The sequence below is a fragment of the Phaseolus vulgaris genome, chromosome 9, assembly GCF_000499845.2.
Source record: "Phaseolus vulgaris cultivar G19833 chromosome 9, P. vulgaris v2.0, whole genome shotgun sequence".
In the NCBI taxonomy this organism is placed as follows: Eukaryota; Viridiplantae; Streptophyta; class Magnoliopsida; order Fabales; family Fabaceae; genus Phaseolus; species Phaseolus vulgaris.
The window spans coordinates 13,553,114-13,574,672 of record NC_023751.2 but is presented as its reverse complement, the minus strand read 5'-3'; the positions used below and the strand labels follow the sequence as shown (position 1 = coordinate 13,574,672).

The 21,559-nt window shown below is 34.2% G+C and overlaps 4 protein-coding genes across 4 annotated transcripts; 2 read left to right on the top strand and 2 right to left on the bottom strand.

The window, feature by feature from the left end:
* Nucleotides 1–1,234: 1,234 nt before the first annotated feature.
* On the bottom strand, nucleotides 1,235–16,821 carry LOC137821288 (copper-transporting ATPase PAA2, chloroplastic). Its single transcript, XM_068625804.1, has 18 exons — nucleotides 16,253–16,821; nucleotides 10,359–11,117; nucleotides 10,146–10,223; nucleotides 9,924–10,021; nucleotides 9,785–9,838; nucleotides 9,497–9,583; nucleotides 8,828–8,992; nucleotides 8,440–8,550; nucleotides 8,241–8,309; nucleotides 7,851–7,960; nucleotides 7,450–7,555; nucleotides 6,930–6,996; nucleotides 6,058–6,137; nucleotides 5,183–5,634; nucleotides 4,664–4,838; nucleotides 4,127–4,258; nucleotides 2,134–2,284; nucleotides 1,235–1,627 (listed from the first exon to the last, which is right to left on the bottom strand). The coding sequence occupies exons 2-18, from the start codon at nucleotides 10,987–10,989 to the stop codon at nucleotides 1,539–1,541; spliced, it is 2,655 nt and encodes an 884-aa protein (XP_068481905.1). The 5' UTR covers nucleotides 10,990–11,117; nucleotides 16,253–16,821; the 3' UTR covers nucleotides 1,235–1,538.
* Nucleotides 11,899–13,718, top strand: LOC137821289 (ylmG homolog protein 2, chloroplastic). The gene is made up of 3 exons (XM_068625805.1): nucleotides 11,899–12,321; nucleotides 12,401–12,594; nucleotides 13,229–13,718. The coding sequence occupies exons 1-3, from the start codon at nucleotides 12,046–12,048 to the stop codon at nucleotides 13,494–13,496; spliced, it is 738 nt and encodes a 245-aa protein (XP_068481906.1). The 5' UTR covers nucleotides 11,899–12,045; the 3' UTR covers nucleotides 13,497–13,718.
* LOC137822237 (uncharacterized) lies at nucleotides 16,258–16,593 on the top strand. Its single transcript, XM_068627133.1, has one exon. The coding sequence runs from the start codon at nucleotides 16,258–16,260 to the stop codon at nucleotides 16,591–16,593; it is 336 nt and encodes a 111-aa protein (XP_068483234.1).
* Nucleotides 16,822–18,019: 1,198 nt separating the features above from the next.
* On the bottom strand, nucleotides 18,020–20,887 carry LOC137821290 (uncharacterized). The gene is made up of 2 exons (XM_068625806.1): nucleotides 20,498–20,887; nucleotides 18,020–18,815 (listed from the first exon to the last, which is right to left on the bottom strand). The coding sequence occupies exons 1-2, from the start codon at nucleotides 20,571–20,573 to the stop codon at nucleotides 18,205–18,207; spliced, it is 687 nt and encodes a 228-aa protein (XP_068481907.1). The 5' UTR covers nucleotides 20,574–20,887; the 3' UTR covers nucleotides 18,020–18,204.
* Nucleotides 20,888–21,559: the final 672 nt, after the last annotated feature.

Sequence of the window (21,559 nt, the reverse complement as noted above, 5' to 3'; positions counted from 1 at the left end):
ATTTTTAAATTAAATTTGAAATTCTTAAACTAAATATCTTTTACCATTTTGTAACGAACTTTAAAGATAATAAACATTGATTTCAGATTTTAAAGAAATTAAAATAAAAAATATTTTACAATAATTAAATTAAAATTTTCGAAGTATAAATACTATAAAGAATCATAAAGCAAAATACATTCATCCTACTAATTAATTTAACAATTTAGGTTCTGATTGCTTCTATGAATGTATTGTTCACAGAGAAATAAGTGAGAGGATATCAGTGATTTGAATTCAAGGTTTTACAGGAAAGAGGAGGAAAGGATATACTGTAATCAGTAAATATCCTCTCCCCCTCAAAATGAAAAAATTAGACAAAAAGTCACATCAACATGTGTTATTTCTGAATTTACCCTCATTCATTTGCAAGAATTTTTAATATTAAAAAATTATATTTTTATTTATTTATATAAGATGTGATTTATTTTCTAATTTTATAGTATATATTTAATATTTTAAAAAATTATTTAAAGTTTTTTTTTAATTTATTGCTGCATTTATATTAATATATATTTTTTATAATTATTATGTTTGAGTTAATAATTTATTTTAAAAATAGTTTTTTATTAAATTATTTTCTATTGTTAATTATGTTATTTTTTTTAGTATTTTTTATTTTCATTACTATAAGATTTTTAATAATAAAAAATATCATCTTTTATTTATATAAGATCTGATTTATTTTTTAATTTTATAATGCATGTTTAATATTTTAAGAAATTATTTGAAGTTTTGTTTTTATTTAATTTGTTGAATACATTTATTTTCTAATTATAATTTTTAAATTATATTTATTTATATTTAATATATATTTATTTTATAATTTTAATTTTTAAATCTACGAAATATGTAAAATTTGTTTATTTTTAAATAAAAATAACTCATTTCATTATTAAAATTTTTTAATAGACAAGGATAAATTTATAAAGTAACATTTAACAATTTAAAAAAAAAATAAAACTCTCTCACAACCATCATAGCACTCACAAACTCTCATAAACTTTCCTCACACATCCACTCCCTCAAATTCTCACACATACACTCTCCAATCTAATCTAAACCCACACTTAGTTCAGTTTTTCTCAAAGTTATCACTCCAAGAAAATAATCCAATAATGCATATCCTAGAAGATCTCATATTTTATTTTCTCCTCATATACAGATAATGATTCTGAGAAAAGAAAACCACATCTTGAAATATGCAGATGCTCTTGTATTAAAACATACAATTTTCTTTCTTAATGGATGTGAATATACAAGACATTGAACTCAATGTTTAAATTTTCGTTACTGCTTCCTTATTGTTAAGAAAATAATAACCAAGATATTTTTTAAGTTGTCAATTCACTGAAAATATAAGTATTACGAAGTTTTTTTTCTCCTTTTTATTAAAATATACACTCACATCTTTTAATAAATACAGATTACTCTGTAATACTCTATGCTAGGTTATTTAAGCATGTATGTGCCGGAATGGGAATAAATGCTGTCAAGAGCTAACCCTTTCTAGAGATCAGAGACCCATGAAGCTGTAGAAGCAGTGAGTTGCCAACCACGAAGATGGAGCTCAGAGCCATCAGTCCTCCTGTGATTAAATATTAAGGGCGACAAACAGAAAATAACCATTTTTTGCCATAAAGAAAAATACATACTCAAAGCACCACCATATGCAGAAAGCAAGAGCGCTATTTCTTTTATTCATAAAAAAATAGGGTCTTATGTGTGTCATACTCTCTTTCTAATTATAAGATATTATTTTGAATTTTTTTTATCCCTTCTTATAAAACTATATTTTAGTTGTTCCTGATTATTTTAATTGTTTTCTTATAAATAAGAAAATGTCATCAATCGGCTCTCTTTGGTGAAGGCTAAAGAATTACAGAGTTTAGCTTGAAAAATTCAAATTATACTACTACTATTATTTTTCCATACATTAATTATTTAAAGATAATTTTAAATTCTTACAATTATAAACAACTTAAATACTACTAATTAAATTAATCATCTTTCTTAACAAGTGTGGATTAATATAACTTCTTAAATAGCCGGAGGAAATATATGAGAAGAATGGAGTGGTAGAATGCTGCTGACCTGAAAGTGATGGTGTCATAGCAAAGTCAAATTGGGGAAGTAACACACCAGCCGCAATGGGAATGGCAACAGCATTATAGGCGACCGCCCAAGACAAATTCTGGTACACTTTTGCCATTGTTGCCTGTGCTAGGTCTAGCGCATCGACCACCTGTCAAATTAAAAAACCCACCATTTGTTAGAAAATGAAGAGTGATAGAAAGTTTTGAAATTTGAGTATGTTACTACTATATAAGAGGGAGGGTCTTCATCGCAAAATCCAATCTACATCAAATCCAAATAAATGGATTGGATTTAAAATCCATATCCACTCACTCACATTAAAATCCATATCTACATCAAATCCAAATAAATGGATTGGATTTAAAATCCAATCGACATCGTCCGGACCCACTCGACTCGACATCGACCTAGTCCTGCTCGGCTCAAAATCGGTTGGGCTCGCATGACTTGACATCGATGCGGGCCCACTGGGCTTGACATCGATGCGGGCCCGCTCGACTCGACATCAGCCCAGGACCGAACTACTCAAAATCGGCCTGGGCCCGCACAACTCGAAATCGACCTGGGCCGAAACGACTCGGTATCGGCCCCGGCCCGGGCGACTCAACATCAGCCTGGGTTGAAACGAATCGATATCGACACGGGCCCGCTCGGCTCGACATCAACCTAGGTCCAGATGACTCGACATCGACCCGGTTTTTCTCGGCTCAACATGGGCCTGAGAGTACTCGGCTCGACATGGGTCCGGGTCCACTCGACTCAACCTGGGCCTGGGCCTGGTAGTCTAGACATGGGCTCGGGCCTGCATGACTCGACATTCGGCAGGCCTGCTTGGCTCTACATCAGCTTGGGCCCGCTCGACTTAATATCGGCCTTGGCCCGTTCGGCTCGACATCGACCTAGGTCCGCTCGGCTTGACATTAGCCCTGGCTCGGTCATCTGGATATCAGACCGGGTTTGCTCGACTCAATATAGGACCCGAATGACTCAGTTCGACATGGGCCTGGACTGACTCGGCTCAATATCGGCCCCGACCGACTCGGGTCGACTCAATATCGACCACTCAGCTCGACTTAGCCAAGGGTTGATTCAGCTCGACTTTGGCCCGAAATGACTTGGCTCGACTTTGGCCCATACCGACACAATTTGACTTGGGCCCGAACGACTCAACTCGACGTGGACTTGGGCCGACTTTGCTCAACATGGGCCCGAATTGTCTTGGCTCAACCTGGATCGGGCTAAGTCAAAATCCAACCCAAAATGCAATTTGGATAATCCAAAAATGTATCCAATCTATATCTAATTAAATGGATTGGATTTAAAATCCAAAAATATGGATTTGGATTCAAGATAAATCCATTTAAATGGATTAAAACTAATATGAATTTGGATAATTATGGATTGAATTTTGTAATTTGGATTTTGTGCCCACCCTTAGTACCAGGGCTCCTTTTTTCCCCACCACAACTCCTTCTATTTTGTTCTTCTCTCTCCCTTAATAAAAGTTAACAAGCTAAAAAACAGGAAATTACTCCATTCATAAAAAAAATATAACATTACATCACTGTGGTATGAAACAGATGATTACTTTAAGCAGGTTACTTGTATCATGCTGCAAATTCAAAGCAATGAGAAAACATTTAAAGTTGCCACATCCAATGAAAATTTCTAAGTATTGAAAATTTTCACCATCTGCTTGGACAACTGCTCCCCCTCTCCATCCCAAAAAGAGAGCCATATATTGCGATGCATTATGCCATCATCATTGTTGTATTAAACAAAAGATTGCTTGAGCAGGTCACTTGTATTATCGTGTAAATTGAAAGCAATGAGAAAACATTAAGATTTGCCACAAGCGATGAAAATTTCAAGTATTTCAAAATTTCACCATCTGCCACCCATTTGGGCGAAAATGAAAAAAAGAAGATCAATAGCTTGGGGTTGCATATAGGTGAAACAACAAAATTTGGGGCATCATAAAAAGACATACTTGTGAAATTTTGTTCCCTAGAAGTATAATAGATGCTGCATCCGAGGCAGCATTCTCTTGAGCTTCATTCTGCAGAGCAATTCCAACATCAGCTACAGCCAAAGAGGGTGCATCATTTATCCCATCACCTACCTTAGAAAAGGGGAGAAAAAAACTGTCTTAGTAAAAATGTCATTTTTTTGTTCGTTGGTAGATGCATGCAATAGTTGAGTGCAATTCCACAGCATGAGGCTTTTACAGCGAACGCATTTTGGTGTGAAGCTGTTCCATGGCACGTTCTTTAATTAATAGCAACCATAAATATCTCAATTACTTTGAAAACAACAAAATCCAATTCTTTATAGCTACTTATAATACTAGTACGTGCTAAATTTAAGATCAACCTGACTATCATATTATAAGTTCAGTGGATGTTTTATCATATTATGATTCTCCACTGAACTAAGGCCAAAACCCAAAATAATGAAAATTACAAAGAAAGAGCAGGTGGGAGGGGGAGAGAACTTGGTCAAGTACAGCTGTCATCACTCAACATACCATCGCAATATGATGTCCTGCAGCTTTTAGAGAGGAAATAAAACTAGACTTCTGTTGCGGAGACAAAGATGCTTTGACAAAATCATTTTCAATTCCAACTGTATCTGCTACTGTTGCAACTGCCTCTTCCCTATCCCCTGACAAGAGGACCGTTTTAATCCCCTTCTGCTTGAGCCTTCCAATAAATGCAACAAAGTCAGCCGGAAAATGCACCCATGAAGAATTAAAAAAACAAGCATATTTGAATTGGTAAATACTTCCATTGAATGCAGGAAATATATTAAATTCAGTATATGGCGTACATTATAATGGATAAGAAAATGGTGTACCGGTGTGCTAGTATTGAGCTTGAAATGAATGCTAAGCTCGTAGAACAAAAAAAAAAACTGCACTTTTATTCTGAAGAAAGTGAAGTGAACCAACTTCACATTTGGTCAGAAGCAGCGCTGGTATTATTTGCCTATAACGAGTGATACTAGGTAGAATATTCTGAAGACACATAGGGCAAAATAAACTCACCTCATTACAGTAGATTCAGCATCTTCACGCACAGTGTCAGATATGGCAATAGCACCAATGATGCCTTCTCCTTCACGTCCAACATAGACAACAGTTTTCGAATACTTAGAAGATGTTGTATTCGACGAATGATTCATCAAACTATGTTCCAGATTTTTCAAATCAGACGGATTCACTCTTGTTTGGAAGCGTTGATGAACCCATTCCAAAGACCCAACTGCAATCAAATGCCCATCTACTTCTGCTAAAGTGCCAAAACCTGGTTCAACTAACTGTCTCTTCGTGACAGGAAGGATCAACTCCAATGACTCAGCTTTATTGACAATAGCCTTTGCTATTGGGTGAGATGCAGTCTTCTCCACTGCAGCAGCAATCCGAAGAATTTCAGACTCTCCATAATGGATAGAGCCTATGGCCAACACAACTGGTTTTCCTTTCGTCAGGGTTCCTGTCTGAAAGCACAGTGCTAGTAAATCTTCTTCCTTCTATTATATTTCAAGAGAAATTATAGCCGGTCTATTAAGTTGGAGTAGTGTATAGATTTTTTTTTCTTTCAAAGTAATTAATGTTGTTCATTAGTTATGCATAATGTATATCTGTTCTACAACATAGTACACCATACTATATAGGCTCCCATTACGTGTCAATAAAGCAGAACATAAGGGACCACTCACTCACATATTTTTTTGATTTTTCTGTCTCGATGTGAAATTTCACAATACAAATAATTTCTTTAAGACATTCATCCTACTAAAGTCATTAATACAGTCCTTATTACATCAATATATGCATGTTACCATATAAATGTTTGTATATATGGTGAATGGAGAGGATTGAGGAAAGACGAATAATACTGTCTATGAACATGGAATTACCTTGTCTAGAGCGATATAATTTACTTTGGCCAAGCGTTCTAGCACATCCCCTCCCCTAATAAGAAGTCCTTTTCTTGCTCCTGGTCATTTGTCAACACGTGCCTAATGTGAGAGTTAGTTACAAAAGGAGATACTAAAAAACAGTTTGCTAGGCAGCATGTTTTACACCATAAAAGTTGACAAATTCGAGTGCATAAGAAAAACTAGATAAGACACCTTATCCCAGGCCTGATTAAGACATGGTTACTTTGTAACGCAATAGTTTTGTGTCTTGTTTATTAATATATATTTATAGAACCACAGTTGACCAAGACTGGTAAATAATTAAATGAAACAATAAAAAATATATGAAAGATATACTTCTTCTGTCTCATAATAAGTGTTGTAGGTTTAGTTACATCAACCAACAAAAACTAATAAGTATGTGAAAGAGTATAACAACTTTACAAAATTATCCTTATCATCATTAAATCATTAATAGTTTTTTTGTCCGTATCCATCATTAGTATTATTAGGAGTATAAATGGCAAAAAAGGTGATTGATATTAGATTACTCAGTGCCAATCATTTTCAAGGATAAGAAAATTGAAAACCTTGGTATCAGATAAAATGAATCAATATTTGAGCAATGAGGAGGAATGCTAGAATACTGTCCTTATTATACTCTTGCCAACGCAGACTATAATATAAGAAGAAATCTATATAAGACCCATTAAACAAGAAATCGGAGTCACCACGTTATGGGTCTAAAGTGAATCTGAACCAATAGTAAATGGAGTTAAAGTGTAATTATAAGTGCAGTGTTACTGTTCAAGTAACTTCAAGAAACAGTTGTCTAAGTTTACTAAATAGAGAAAGCAAAAGCATCGTACCAAGTGAGGTTCCAACCAGGATAGCTGTGGGCGTAGCAAGACCCAATGCACAAGGACAAGAAACAACCTACAAATGGGGACAAAGATTATTTTTAAATAAACTCAGTAATTATAAACACCAACATTCGTGTCCTGCCTGAAAATTTTCTTTTATCAGGAGCAATTCCGTACACTCATTTCCATGACCCTATTTTTTTTTCTTCATCTTTATCCACACACTGTTGCAATCAGTTCCAGATAAATAAGCCCACAACTACTAGCTTACAGCATGAAGTTTTAGATTTGATTTATGTGAAGAGTCCAAATCAAAGGCTGTTTGCAATTCTGAAGACTCATAAAGGACATGCAAGATTTTGTCAAGTACGTCCTAACCAACAACAGATGCATGCAGAAAGCCAGTAAAAAAAGGGGTGCTTCATAGGAGATATTGAAAGAAAAGCGAATAAGGACATCAGATTAATTTTAGTTGCAAACTTGAAGCACCAACTACAAGGGGACCCTAGAGTTTAAAATGGCTCACCAAAACATCTACGGACAGTTTTAAACTCAAGAGCAAAGGATCTCCTTCTGGGCCCGCAATATCATTGAGCAAAACATCAGGAAATATATGTGATCCAACAAAATACCTGGAGATAAATGCAACAACTTTGTCAAAGATAAGGGGCAAGATGAACTGTATACATTAAGTCTTTTACTCGGGAAAGTTAAATGTGCATGACAATCATAAATCTTGCAAGACACTGATGTTTGCATGGGACACAACTATATCTTATCTAAGTGTCAGGGAGAGCCACATAGGCTGGATAGCAATAACATCAATATGTCATACTAAATTAATAATAGCCATGACAAACCCCACTACCATTTGGGACCAGTGGAGCAAATCCAAACATTATCAACTAAAAAAATATAAGTACTTACCAAAATGCAAATGTTGCTGCTGACAGAGTCATTACACTATATACAAATGGCCCTGCTATTGAATCTGCAAGCCTTTGTACAGGTGCTTCACGTGATTGAGCCTCCTCAACCTAAATTTCCCAAGATAAAGATGTAATATTGCAGAAACTCTACAATTGTTTGATTTCCACAAATCGCAAATCAATGGACTTATCAGCAATGCTAGCTCAAAATATTCCTAAAAACATCAAATGAAGCAAAGCAATTATACAATGTGTTCAGCACCACATTGTCCTACAAAACTATAACAATTGCATTTTTAACTCAGCAAAAAACTGAAAAAACATTATCATATCATTTAAATGATACATCATCTTATCACTAATCCATTACAGAAGATGAGATACTAACCATGCGTACAATCTTCGATATCGTAGTGTTGGAACCAGTTGAAGAAGCTTCAATCCTTAAAGGACCATCCTGAAACAGAAATTTGTTTGGCTTAAGAAATAGATCAATAAGTTTGCTCACATGCAAAGGTTGATGAATTGAAATCACTCATGTGCCTCACATGTGAATTTAGTGAGACAACACAAAGTTAAAGACTGACCCAATTTATAGTTCCTGCTGAAACTGTGAGGCCTTTCTCCTTAAATACAGGAAGTGATTCCCCTGTAAGCATGGCTTCGTCTACAACACTTCTTCCTGAAATAACCTTTCCCTGACCGTGCATTTCTCTAGTTAGCAAGCAATACCACATGAACCAAAAATTTTAAGTGTAAATATTTGAATGACTATTTTCATAACAATGTTATTATTATAAGACATTGTTGGCATATCAGGCACATCCTATTAATTGAGCATTTGGTCCGAGGGAGCACAAACTTCATGCAATGATATGTGTGCACTCTCACATCAATTCACGTACCACAAAAGTAACTTAATGCTATGTTTCAATTAAGATAAACTGAATATCAATAGACATCAGAAAGGCTTACATCTATAGGAATAGTCTCTCCAGGCAACACCAACACAGAATCACCTACTCGAATATCATCAGTTGGGACTTCAACACAAATTGCATCAGAGCAAAGCACAGTGTCAGTAGAAGGGGAACCTTCGGTTGAAGTAATCACAAGTCTTGACTGAGTAGATACAAGTGACTGGAAAAAATTCACCACAGCGTAATCATGTAAGATAAAGTAAATAAACTTACAGTAAAACATTACTCTGAAGAAATGTCATTAATAACAACAAAACTATAATTTGATGCTTAATTTCCATATAAGCCACTTTATCTTATAACTAAAGTTCCAGTTCTTGGATTTTTCATTTTTCCCAGAAATAATAATTTATCAGAAATGGAAGTGGAAGTTGAAACTAGATTGGATTTTTACATGGAAAACCAACAAATTGTCACATTTATCATGTAACCTTAAGAAGCCATTTACTCATCATAGGGAACATATTCATAAATCAAAATTCTGTTCCAACGGAATATATTAATGAATTCAAAGTCTGTTCCAATGACATTGAAGCAGTTATTACTAACAGAACCCTACAAAATGTGTAACATTATTGATTCCAGATAGCAATAACCAGGTTATATAAATCTTATTTTACTGGAATGTTATCAAATGAAAGAGGTGAATCACACTAAAACTTACAAGGAGTTCATTCATATCGCTAGATGCCTGGATCCTTGCCTTTTCCTCAAGAGAACGTCCTAGAAGCACGATACCAAGAAGCATGACCTGCACGCTAAAAGATTCAACACTCACATGAGAAGCTTATACACAACATGAACGTAAAAAGTTTCAACAAGAAATAACATATTTTACAAAGGTGAGAGGTTATTAAATATAAACAAACAAGACCCCAACCCAAGATAGAACAAAAAGGTGGCAGATTTTCCAATGACAAATATCAGGACAAATAAAAGTAAAGAAAGTCACCGGTTCATCAAAGAATGATGCATCCCATGCTAGGCCGGGGTTAAGTAGCGGGATCTACAGCAAAGACAAGTTCAAACAAATCAGAAATTCTATTGTCTAGTAACTTAACCGAACACTCAAATTTCAGACCGAATCTCACGGAACTAATGATGAATGCAGCTATAGAACCAAATCCCACGAGAGAGTTCATATTAGGCGACCCCTTCTTAAATGCATTTAGGCCATCAAAGAGTAACTCTGCAACATTTTCATGAATCATACACAGTAAGAAAATAGTAAAACTACGAATACACGATTCTCCTAAATACTTCAAGAGAAGTTGCTGCTGTGTATCAAGAAGGGAAAAGAAAGAAGAACTAACCTCGTCCTGGACCCAATAGAGCCGCCAAAGCTAAACCACCTTTCACGTACGAACTATGAAGAATCTCCCAAAGCGATCCTGCACATAGAAAGCAAGTTAAAAGACTACAAGAAAGCGTTTACAAATTGCGCTTCCCGCTTGGTTTATTTGCGTTTAAGCATATTGTAGCTGAATAGCGAATAACGAACTTTGCACGCTCCATTCGAGTACTACCGTGAGCAATGTGGATCCCCAAAGAGTGAAAGATATGCGAAGCGTGCGATCCACAACACAATGCGACCAATGTCCAAGCGAACGCGACGCGGCCTCGACTCTTAGCGACCAATTCCTCCTTCTTTTTCACCAATTCCTTCCACTTCCTCACGTTTTCGGTCACTCCAGAACTCGACGCTCTCCGCTTCGTCGGAAATCCGCAGTCGCCCAGTCTCCGTGCGAGGCTCTCGGCGACGCTGGCCGGTTCCTCCTCGACCCTGTGCAGATTAACAGCGGCGGTCTCGGTGAGCATGTTGACCACGACCGAGTCGACTCGTTCGTCAGCGGACAAGATATTCTTGACTCGGGAGACGCACGCACCGCACATCATGCCGGTGACGTCAAGCAGAACCAGCAAGTCTTTTCTCTCTCTCTGGACTCGGACAAAAGCGGATTCCGGTGAGCCAATCTCGGTCCGGAGGGAACTGCATACTGCGAATGATGGACGGAGAATCTCATGGCTGTGGCGGTTACTTTTGCGGTTGCGACGTCTTTTGGTCGGAGAAATGAATTGGACAGCATGGTTGGGTGTGTAATTGAAGCAGAGCTTGGGTTGCGCGGCGAGAGGAAATGTGACGAAACGAGTAGCCATAATCCGAGAGGAGAGAAGGATTTGTGAACCACCAATTTTTCATGTTACCTGCTAATTTCGCACGGTAGAGGCCTTAGTTGAATATTTCAAACACCCCCAATCAAGATTTGACACGTCCATTTACACAACTGGCCGCCACCAACGGATAAATGTCAAGGTAAGAAGCAAATAAATTAGATATACATGAGAAACGGATAAATAATTAAATGTATTTTTATTATAATATTTATTTAATTTAATGTTTTTTTATTTGTTTGCTAATTATTACTGTTTATTATATAAAAGATTAAAAAAAATCATTTTTATTACTTTTTGTTCTAGAATGGAGATTGAGGACTAGAGAATGATTGCTCCCTTCTATTGATAGTTGTCACTCTCAACTTCCTGTTTCACCTTCCTCCTTTCTGTCATTTGATCGTACAGACTGGGATGGTATCTGCGGGATTTTGACGATCAAGTCAATTAAAGTGTCGGCACTCGGTTGTTAGAGTACAGTAGATAATGATATACTGATTCTTGAAATATGTGTTATTTATATTACCTTAATGAGACTTCATTGGTGGACCGAATTACAGGTTGATTTATGTTTAAGGTTGTGCTAAACAATTCTTAATTATGGATTAACCTTACTGATTTTGTCAACCCATGACTTGTCGTCATGAATCGGTCGACCATGTGTCATCAGATGACCTTCTTATCGTGATCGAGTGGTTCGAATTCCTAACCAAACCGACGGTAAAAGTAAATTTCTTTTATATCTAACTATAAACATTTTATTTTTCTTTCTCTCTCTACTCTTTCACTTCATTCAATGTACAATGAGTTTTATAAATACGAATTGAACAAAATTGAAGCTAATAATTTCAGTAAAATAAGTAATATATATTTTTACATGGTTTAAATATGGTTACAATAAAAAAGGCTAATGAGTTTACATGAAATGAATTTGGAGAAGGAGAGAGAAGATAAGGTTATCCTATTTGTGCTCCAGAGGTTGATGTAAGATAGAATAGAAGGAGGTTGGAGTTTCCTTTCCTGAACTGAACCCAAACTAAAATGGGTGCCAACAACACTAATGACTCCTCCACGGAGATAGAGAAGACTAAGAAGGTTTCTCATTGTTGGGGAAACCCTCAAATACCCTTTGCAATTCCCTTTCTCACGCTTCCCAATTCCAACTTCACCACTTTCCTCTCTCCGCCTCAACTCCACACCTCATTCACCACTGCCGCTGACCATTTTTTCACCCTTCTCCACACCCTCGCTTCTCAGAACCCCTTCCTCAACAAAATCATCTCTCTCCAATCCCAATTTCACACCCTATGCGTCCAGGTGCTTCTATACTTTCGTCTTTTTGGTTCTATTTTTATCTGGCAAAAATAATGTGAAGCCTTGTTGTGTTTGGGTTCAGATTCGGAAGCACGGTAGCGTGAGATCGGTGGGTAATCATAATTTTGCTGCTGTTTTACCAGGGGATTCCGTGGCAGGGTTAGTTGTGGCTAATGGGGTTTCGAATTTCTTGAACATTTACAACACCTTGCTCATTGTTAGGCTTGTTTTGACATGGTTTCCCAACGCTCCTCCTTCCATTGTTAGTCCCCTCAGGTGAGTTACCCTCCTTTATTAGTATTATTTTGTTCAATTGCTGTATCATGTTATCATATCATATCACAGATTGACATCTATAAATCAAGCATCTTGAAATAACATTTATCCCGATTTTTCTTTATTTAATTGATAGTATAAAACTTCTTAGGTTAACATTGTATAAAAATTAAACTCAAGAATATAAGACTTAGTTCTACTTTTAACTTTTATAGGTGGTTATTTTCAAAAGTAAATAGAATATGTACTGTGTCTAGTTTTAATTGTTATAAATGTTCAATTTGTTAATTCTTATTATAATTACCTTAAAAGTTACATCAGCAATACTTTTTTATTGGTTGTATTGGTCTCTACAGTATTTATAGCAACTGAAATTTGTCTTTATACAGGATGATGAGGATTGAACTGAAAACTTTTTATGCTGAGACTGGTTTGTTATCTTAGTGTATATAAACCTAGGGCCACTCATGCACCAAACATAAACCATAATATGATTTACCACTTTGTTTTTGGGTATGGGGATAGATCAGGATCCTTTGACATTTCACTGTTACATGCTTAATGATAGATAGTGGAGCAGATTTGATTTCAAGAATTTTGAAATGTCAAATAAAATGATTATTGTTTCATTCAGCACCATATGTGACCCATACCTGAACATATTCCGTGGACTTATTCCCCCTCTGGGAGGAACACTGGATCTCTCCCCCATTCTAGCATTCTTGGTTCTAAATGCATTTACCAGCACTGCTGCTGCAATCCCTGCTGAGCTTCCAACCACAGAGCAATCTCAGCAAGGTCTTGCAACACCATTACAAGCTTCTAATTTTTCTACTTCACAGAAGAAGTGGATGAGACGGCTTCTAGGGAACAAGTCAAGGACGTCTGGTGGTGCTAAATAGGTGATGGTAGAGTTTATTTGTGCCTCTGGCTGTTTATTGATTCATATAAGTTGTTATTGATGATTCCATCTAATTATGGTAGTTCTAGGCAACGCAATTTTCCAGCTTATGATTCCAAGGATTGTAGAGTTATGGAGTTTGCTGTGGAAAGATCAAGCCACCACAGTCACAATTTATTTTGTTTTATTTTTTCAGTACAAACATACCATTGTTTTCTTTTAATCCTAAGGTATTTTTTTCATGTCCATAAACCTATGATCATTGAATAAGGAGCTGGATTATATATAATCCACCAGTAATCATGCTATGTAATTCATTCATTTAAACTTTCATTTATCTTAAAAAGCATGATAACTTTTGCAATTTTCAGTTAAACGTAAAAGAGACATCCTGAGGAGGAATGAAAAGGACTATATTTTGTGACCGGATTTCAACATCGGATGGCACAATCCCAATTCACTGCTCAAGTATCCAGTGACTTGCATTGTGATAACACTTTTAATTGAAAACTAATCCACTTTATGATTTTTCATTCATATCAAGAACTAAATAAAAAAAGTTTAAATGACTAAATTAAAGAGGATCCGGTTATACAACATTTTAAAGAAACTTATAAGTTAGTCAATCAAATATATTTATCTTAATAATAATCTCCTGAAAGTTGGTAAAAGTGAATGTCATACATTCACAACTTCTAATAATCTTCTAGGCTTCACAATTTTACTACGAATATCTATTAGTTGATTTTCAGATCAAATATTTGAATAAGTTTTTTCTTAATGAAAAAACTAAGAATCTCTACATGTTTTATATAGTTATGTTAAATACGATTCTGATCATGAAACTTTATTATTATAATACAATTAAATAAAATATGTATTTTCATACTCTAAATTCAAGAGAAGTTGTATGAAATTACTTTATTATCATAATTACAATAGAAAAAAAATTGAATATTTTTTATTGTTCTTTTATAAAGATACTGGAAAACACGACTTAAGATAATTGCATCATTAAATGCACTATTTCTAAAAAAAAAACTCAACGGAAGTCTATTTACCAGCACAACTTTTTTTTTTCAAAATCATCTCCTCAAATATGACTTACTCATTTTTTATGTAATTTTTTTTTAAAATATTTAATTTAATATAAAAAGCACAAAAAATTTACACCCATCTTATAAAAGTACGACTTACAAGCACAACTTTTTTTTTCAAAATCATCTCCTTAAATACGACTTACTCATTTTTATGTAATTTTTTCTAAAAATGATCTAATTTTATAAAAAAACACGAAAGTTGCGTTGTAAATTTCCTCTAGTTTTCTTTACTGGAGCTAAATATTTCTATGACCCTATAAGGCTAGCACATTATGAAGCTTCTACGAAGCTTCTGCATTTCTTTACAATTGATATTGCACGGACATCCATCCACTGCAGAAAAGGCATCAGATTCCACATAAATTTAAGCAGTGCAGCGAATATTATGCTTTATTAATGGAGAATCCTATTTATATCTCTACAATATTACAATGTAATAACTCCAACTTTATCACTAACAAACCACTTCTGGTACCACGGCTGCACTTTATATCTTGATCATCTTTCAGCATAGAAAAAAGTTGCAGTGTTTTTCTTAACGGTATCCAAGGCAATAACTTTAAATTTGTAGTTAAATAACCTATGATTTTTATAATAATATACAAATAAAACAAACTTTATCTAAAATCCTGTTGTAAGTCTTTATTTATATGAATTCTACATAATCTAAATAAAATATTCATGAGCTTTTCATATCTCCGCAAGCTTGATCAAACCACCTAATTCTCTTAAGCAAAACTTTTGTCTAACTCACTAGGTTAAACAAACATTTGATCTAGTTTAAGTAAATTGTTCACTTTGCTAGTGTAATTGAATTTGTCACTTTGTTATCTTGAAGCTAGAGTTTTTATTAACTTATTGAGTTTCTATATTTCTTGTCTGAGCCAGATTCTTCCCTGTTTAAAAATAATTCAGACACAAAAACACACCTCAATGTTCTATTTATTTCAATTTTCAAATAAAAGCTTAAAAATTAAAATAATTAAAATTTTAGATAATTCAAATCCAAAAAGTAAGAGATATGTTGTATATGATGTTAAAAATAGTGATATAACCTATGTAGCATAAACACTCACTCATATATAAAAAATATGTATAATATCTAAAGTATAGGATATTGAACATATATATATTATATAATTATAAATTTTATAAATTGATAATAAATATTTATGTGCACTAAGTATGTTTCAATTTTTTTTTAGAAAAATATATTTTTTATGACTGATTCAAAATTATTTGTTTATTATTTTTATAATCATAATAAAAGTTTATATAATAAATTTAAATTTTTAGAAAATTAATGTATTTCTTATTTTTAAAATTATATTAGATTTGTACTAAAATTATCAAAAATTAAATAAATATTTTTGAATTGGACACTTCACCCTATACATATCCTATAATTATCATACGAGTGTCATGTCCATCCGGATGTTCAACACGAACACGTCAATAGAGAGTATCTCGGCTTAATAGATATAAGATCCTAAAACTTTTGTTTATTACCAATATTACTTGAATAAAAAAAAGTAAAGGTGAGTGTAGCTGAAGCTTTTTAAAATTAACGTTGAAATTGAGATTTGGATGGTTTATTCAGAACAGTTGCAGTGCAGAACCTCTCTAGCAGAAACAAAGTTAGGCAGAGAGAGAATACCGTGAATGGAAATTGGAGGTTGCAGAAGGGGTAGCAGATTTTCTTCATACGAGAGATTGGCTGCTATAGGGTTGGTGCTTCTGGCTGTGGCTTCTCCTCTCTACATAGACCGAAAAGCGGAGTGTGAGTTGGAAGACGAAGACCAACCCTTGAACGTTGATGCCTTTTTGCCTTTTCTCTTACTTGTACTGATTTTCGGCATAGTTTCATCGGCTTTTCTCGATCGAACCCTTGCTGGCTTTGATCGTTACTGGATTTACAGAGTTATTGGTTCCTCTGGCGGTATTCTTGCCATCCTTACTCTTCTTTTGCTTATTTTGAATCTTAAATCCTCCCTTTGACGCTCATCGAACTTTGTAAGATCTTCAAAATTATTCTGTAGAATTTCCTATTCTTTTCCCATCTTCTTCTGCACAAACTCAACACTCATTTTGTGATCTTAATTTAAGACAATGAGAGGTGCTCTCAAATTTTTTTTTACAACGTGGCTTATATAAAGGTGATTGCTAAGGTTTGCTTGGTGCAAGGAGAATGCTGACAAGAAACTCTTCAATATTGCTTAACACCTTATTTTAATTATTGGTTATGATAAATTATATGAAAGATTTATAAGTAAAATTACTGAATTTATACGTGACAAATTAAAGGGTGAATACATTTATAAGTTTTTCACTCCATTTATCTTTGTATTCACAATTGCGTTGAAATGGAAATTCTCATATTCTCTACTGTAAAAAAATGCTTTTACGCAAGTATCCTTTTGGAAAATATTCACCAACTAAACACCCCTAATAACTTCCTTTTAGTTAAACAAATTAATTAACTACCTACAAATTATGCAATTATAGGGCTTTTCTGTGGTATAATTTTTTAAACACAAGTTCAATTGGGATTAATTCTTCCTCCATCGATCAATTGTGATTTGCACCCAACATTTATTTTAAAACTCTAAACTACCCTTATCACATCTTCTGAATTTTTACATTCGGAATGAGAAAAAAAAACTTTTGGATCTTAGTGTTTAAAAAACATTTGTGTGTCCAAATAAGATAGTGGATAGTTATATCTAGAAGACACATCTCAGTTTCAGACTTATATATCCAGAACTTTCTTATTTGTATTGCGAATATGGATATCCAGAAGATTAAAGACAAAATAGATATTTCCTATACAGGTGTTGGGTGCAAATCACAATTAATCCAGGAAGAATTAGCCTTCAATTGATAACCTATCGCTATCCGATTATCCATTATATAGTTCCACATACGAGTAATGACATCTCATATTATATAAGTGAATACAAATCTCACCTTATAAATCAATTTTATAAGATTGAATTAACCTTAAAAGTCAACTTCTTAATTCAAGTTAAATATATAATTAAAATCAAACCGTAACTTACAAATCAATCATTCTAGAGATTAATTAAATTTAGAGTGACATCCTAATGTAAAAAAAAAAAAATACAATCTACAAAATATTAAACTCATTAATTATTAAATAAGATCTAGAAAATTATGAGTTTCCCTAATTTCTCTGTCAATAATAAAGAATGTGGTGAAAAAATATTATCAGTATTTTTATTGTAAATATTTCTTAAAAATTGTATGCAATAGTGCCCATTAACTTTTTAGGGTCTCGGATATATTCCCAAAGATCCAAATCCCTGTTAAAACGACAGAAATAGTCTTATGTAGCTTAATTCATCTCTTTTTTTTTAAAAAAAAAGGGGGAAAAAGAAGAAACCTGTAGTACTACTGAAGAGAATTTGCAAGAGCCAATACCACAAAATTTAGATGTAAACAAGAAAGTGGGGAAAATGAATCTCTTAACAAATTACAAATCAAACAAGGGAGAAAAAGAATAGCTGAGAACAAGCCTTTTTAATATACAACAAAGACTACCTTACCTCCAAATCATGTAGAAATCATACAATTTATCTCACTTTATGCTCATAATGCTAAACCAAACCCCATCATTGCAATCAGAACTGAAGTGGCCAATACCCACATCCCATTCAGTGGTGACCTATAATCACTGGCTCCACTGCACTCATCATTCGCTCCACTAAAGCAACCAGGCTTTGTTATTTTAGCCACACCACCCTCAAAAGCAAAGGTTTGGTTAGGTTTGCCACTGCTAAACAGCACACACCAGAAATATGGAGACCCTCCATCAGTACCTGTCACAGCAGCACCAAGCTGAGTGTGATTCTTACTGTAGAGTATGTCTAAGCTCTTTTGGTTCCTTATGAGGATTTCAGAAAATGCCTCAGGTGCATGTACATACTTAGTCTGGCACCCCAGGAAACGACCAGTCATAGGAGCAAGAGTTGATGCCTTAACACCACAGTTTGGAGCAAAAACTTCCGCAAATTGAGATTCCGGAGGCTTCTTGCCATCAGAACCGCCCACATCACCACAATTACCTTGGTATGCCTTAATGTATTGTAGTGCAATACATGCAAGACCCGGGTTGTCTGTTAAGGCTGATACCTTGTGAGCAGTTCTGTTTTCGTTTATTGCAGCTACCAACTTGTCAGCAGGGTTGTTAGTAACTTTGACTGCAACAAAGTTTTGCTCATTGTGTCACAAAAGGGATTTTAAAGAACAACTGAGTAAGGAGGCTTTGTATTTGAGGAAAGTAGTCATGTAAGAAAGCAAGGAAACTAGGTTTTCTGAACCATGTTTGACACATTATCAAACAAAAACAGGTAGTGAAACATACACTAACATCTCAAACACGTATAATACAAGACAAATCCAAAGAAAAAGGAACTAAAAAACTTCAATTAATAGATTATGTACTGCTTAATATTAATATGTTCGCCCGCAGAAGAACCTACCATCTGGCAAACACAAGCTTAATTAAGACAAATATGATGCAGATTGCCAATAATTGCCATCATGCTGAGAGCAATACAAGTCAGGAATTTTTTCAAAGCAACAATTTTCTTTTTCTTTCTTCCTGCACTTCATTCCCAAACTTTATCTTCCAAGATGACTAAAGTATGGCTTAAACAATCAATTCATCTATGAAAAATACAGATTTACAGTAGCCATTATAAATGCTAGAGATTTGTTTGCCTAAACATGTTCTACTATGAACCGATATCAAATCTCATTCCAAATTCCTAAATCCTAATTCCTAAACAAGTCCACCTTAACATAAAAGAGGTCACCATTTGAGGGTTCCATCAATTAAATCCTAGCGACAGGCATCACTTCTCAAAAGCCCTGTAGCAGATGGAAGTGGAAGGACAGAAAAAGTTTGAGCCCCAAATAATAAAGGCATAAATTTTACAGAGGTCAATTCACTTTGCTCCTAAGATTTTATATAGTGACTGTAGCAATGGTTATAGTTTGTCACAATCCTTGATACTGCGGAAAATCAAGGACAAATGCAACTACTGTGGTAGCAAACACTCAAAAATCCTTAATGTTGAAAATACAGGTATGGTTGCAGACCATTTTTCAAAACCTTGTTTGCTCCTTACCAGACATAAAAAGTTACAGTGTCAAACAAAGCCACCTGGCTGTCACGTACTTTACAACTTCATTGTTTCGTAATCATATCAACACTTCTATTTCTTTCCTCAAACTAGAAACGCCAGAGATAAAGCAAAAGTTATATTATAATGAAATCAATCTAGGGGAAATGACTGTATTAGCTCCAAAACAGTAAGCCTTAAATGGGTTATTGCTATTATACACAGAAGATGAACATCCTCGAATAGAATACTCCACGAGGAAACCGAAACATGATGCTTAACGAGTTTTAGTTAAAGCTGAAGGAAGACAAACATGATCGGTCGTCCAAATCAAGAATCAGCCGACATTCTTAACATACTTTCCTTATGTCCCATTCTCCATTTTCCACCATTATAGTCCAAGATCTAAAATGTCATCAATTTCTATGCCATGAAACAATTTACCATGAGAGACCAAACATATATACGAAAGTCCTAAGCAATTGAGATCTACTCATAGAACAGCTGACAGCATCACTGGCATTGTAGACAAGACAATCGATAAATTTAGAATGTAAAGAACACAGCCCAGAATGAGAAGAAGCTACAATGGGACGCATCAAGAAGACTTGATTTGAGTCAAAATACTACATCTTAAAGAGATTGTAAGGGAGATCAAACTTAGAGTACCCCAGACACTGACAGCAGCATTCCAAATCTGAAACCAAAATCACTAGATGGGGAGAAAAAAAAAAAGAGACTTGTTTTGGACTTACTTTGAGTATCAGCAGTGGCAACATAAACGAAGGAAAGGGTGAGCAAAAGATAGCACATAGTCATGGTTTTTGCCATTGTTACTGTTTCAGAAGACAGAAGTTCTAAGACAGATCTGCGTTGTGTCTGCCTCGAACTGGTGCCTTCAGGTTCAAATCTCAATATAAACTGCAACAAGTTCCACCAACCGAATGGTCCTTCCCAACTTTATGTTTTTCCTTTTTTTGGCACCTTCACAGTTCTCGAGGATTCTGCAATCTAATATTACAGCAAGTAAATCTCCATTAAAAAAATAAATTGAAGTTGTTATTGCCAATCAAATTACATCTTTTTTCTGTCGGTGAGGTTATATTTAGTTGTTCAAATTGGCAAATAAAATTCATTATGTTGTTCGAAAAGGACAAGAGACCAAAGAAATTATTATCATTCTACATTGTTTTAAAATGTTAAGAAATGCAAAGAATCATAGCTGTCTATTTTATTCCGGTTTTTTTTTTCAAGTTACGATGAGTCCATGATTTTCATTGTAATTGTAACATACACACTGAAAGCAAATTCATGTTTTTGTTGGTTAGAGATTGAGACATTCTAAGATTTTATAGAGTGTGTAGATTTTAGATGTTAAATTTGATTTAGTTGCAGTAAAACAAAGTTTTTAAATGTAATATAACAATGTTCTATTTTTTTTTTACACCAACTGTTCCTTGTTCATTTAATGGCTTGTGAGAAAAAATTATTTTACAACTAATTTATTTAATGGAGTTAACTATAATTGATAAATAATTTCGTTTTAAATATAGGATCAACCCAATTCACTTTCAAAGAATGATATTTATTAATTTTAATAACAAAATAATATGTATAACACCCGACAAAAACTATAACTTAATAATAGAAATTTCACTATTTAAAATAATACCTAAAAAAAATCACTTACAATATATCCATTGTATGATTTATGTAATTACTTTTTAAAAAAAAATATATTATTAAAATGAAAGAAGTTATAGAATAAGTTTTTTTTTTAAATGTGATTAGTAAAATTTGATGGCAACACCATTATT

Coding starts and splice junctions, on each gene's coding strand:
- LOC137821289 (XM_068625805.1), top strand. CDS start 12,046: ATGGGTGCCAACAACACTAATGACTCCTCCACGGAGATAGAGAAGACT. Junction 12,322..12,400: donor TTCACACCCTATGCGTCCAG/GTGCTTCTATAC, acceptor GTTTGGGTTCAG/ATTCGGAAGCACGGTAGCGT. Junction 12,595..13,228: donor TCCATTGTTAGTCCCCTCAG/GTGAGTTACCCT, acceptor TGTTTCATTCAG/CACCATATGTGACCCATACC.
- LOC137821290 (XM_068625806.1), bottom strand. CDS start 20,573: ATGGCAAAAACCATGACTATGTGCTATCTTTTGCTCACCCTTTCCTTC. Junction 18,816..20,497: donor TGCCACTGCTGATACTCAAA/GTAAGTCCAAAA, acceptor ACTTTGTTGCAG/TCAAAGTTACTAACAACCCT.
- LOC137821288 (XM_068625804.1), bottom strand. CDS start 10,989: ATGGCTACTCGTTTCGTCACATTTCCTCTCGCCGCGCAACCCAAGCTC. Junction 6,138..6,929: donor CCTGGTTGGAACCTCACTTG/GTACGATGCTTT, acceptor ACAAATGACCAG/GAGCAAGAAAAGGACTTCTT. Junction 5,635..6,057: donor ATTATATCGCTCTAGACAAG/GTAATTCCATGT, acceptor CTGTGCTTTCAG/ACAGGAACCCTGACGAAAGG.
- LOC137822237 (XM_068627133.1), top strand. CDS start 16,258: ATGGAAATTGGAGGTTGCAGAAGGGGTAGCAGATTTTCTTCATACGAG.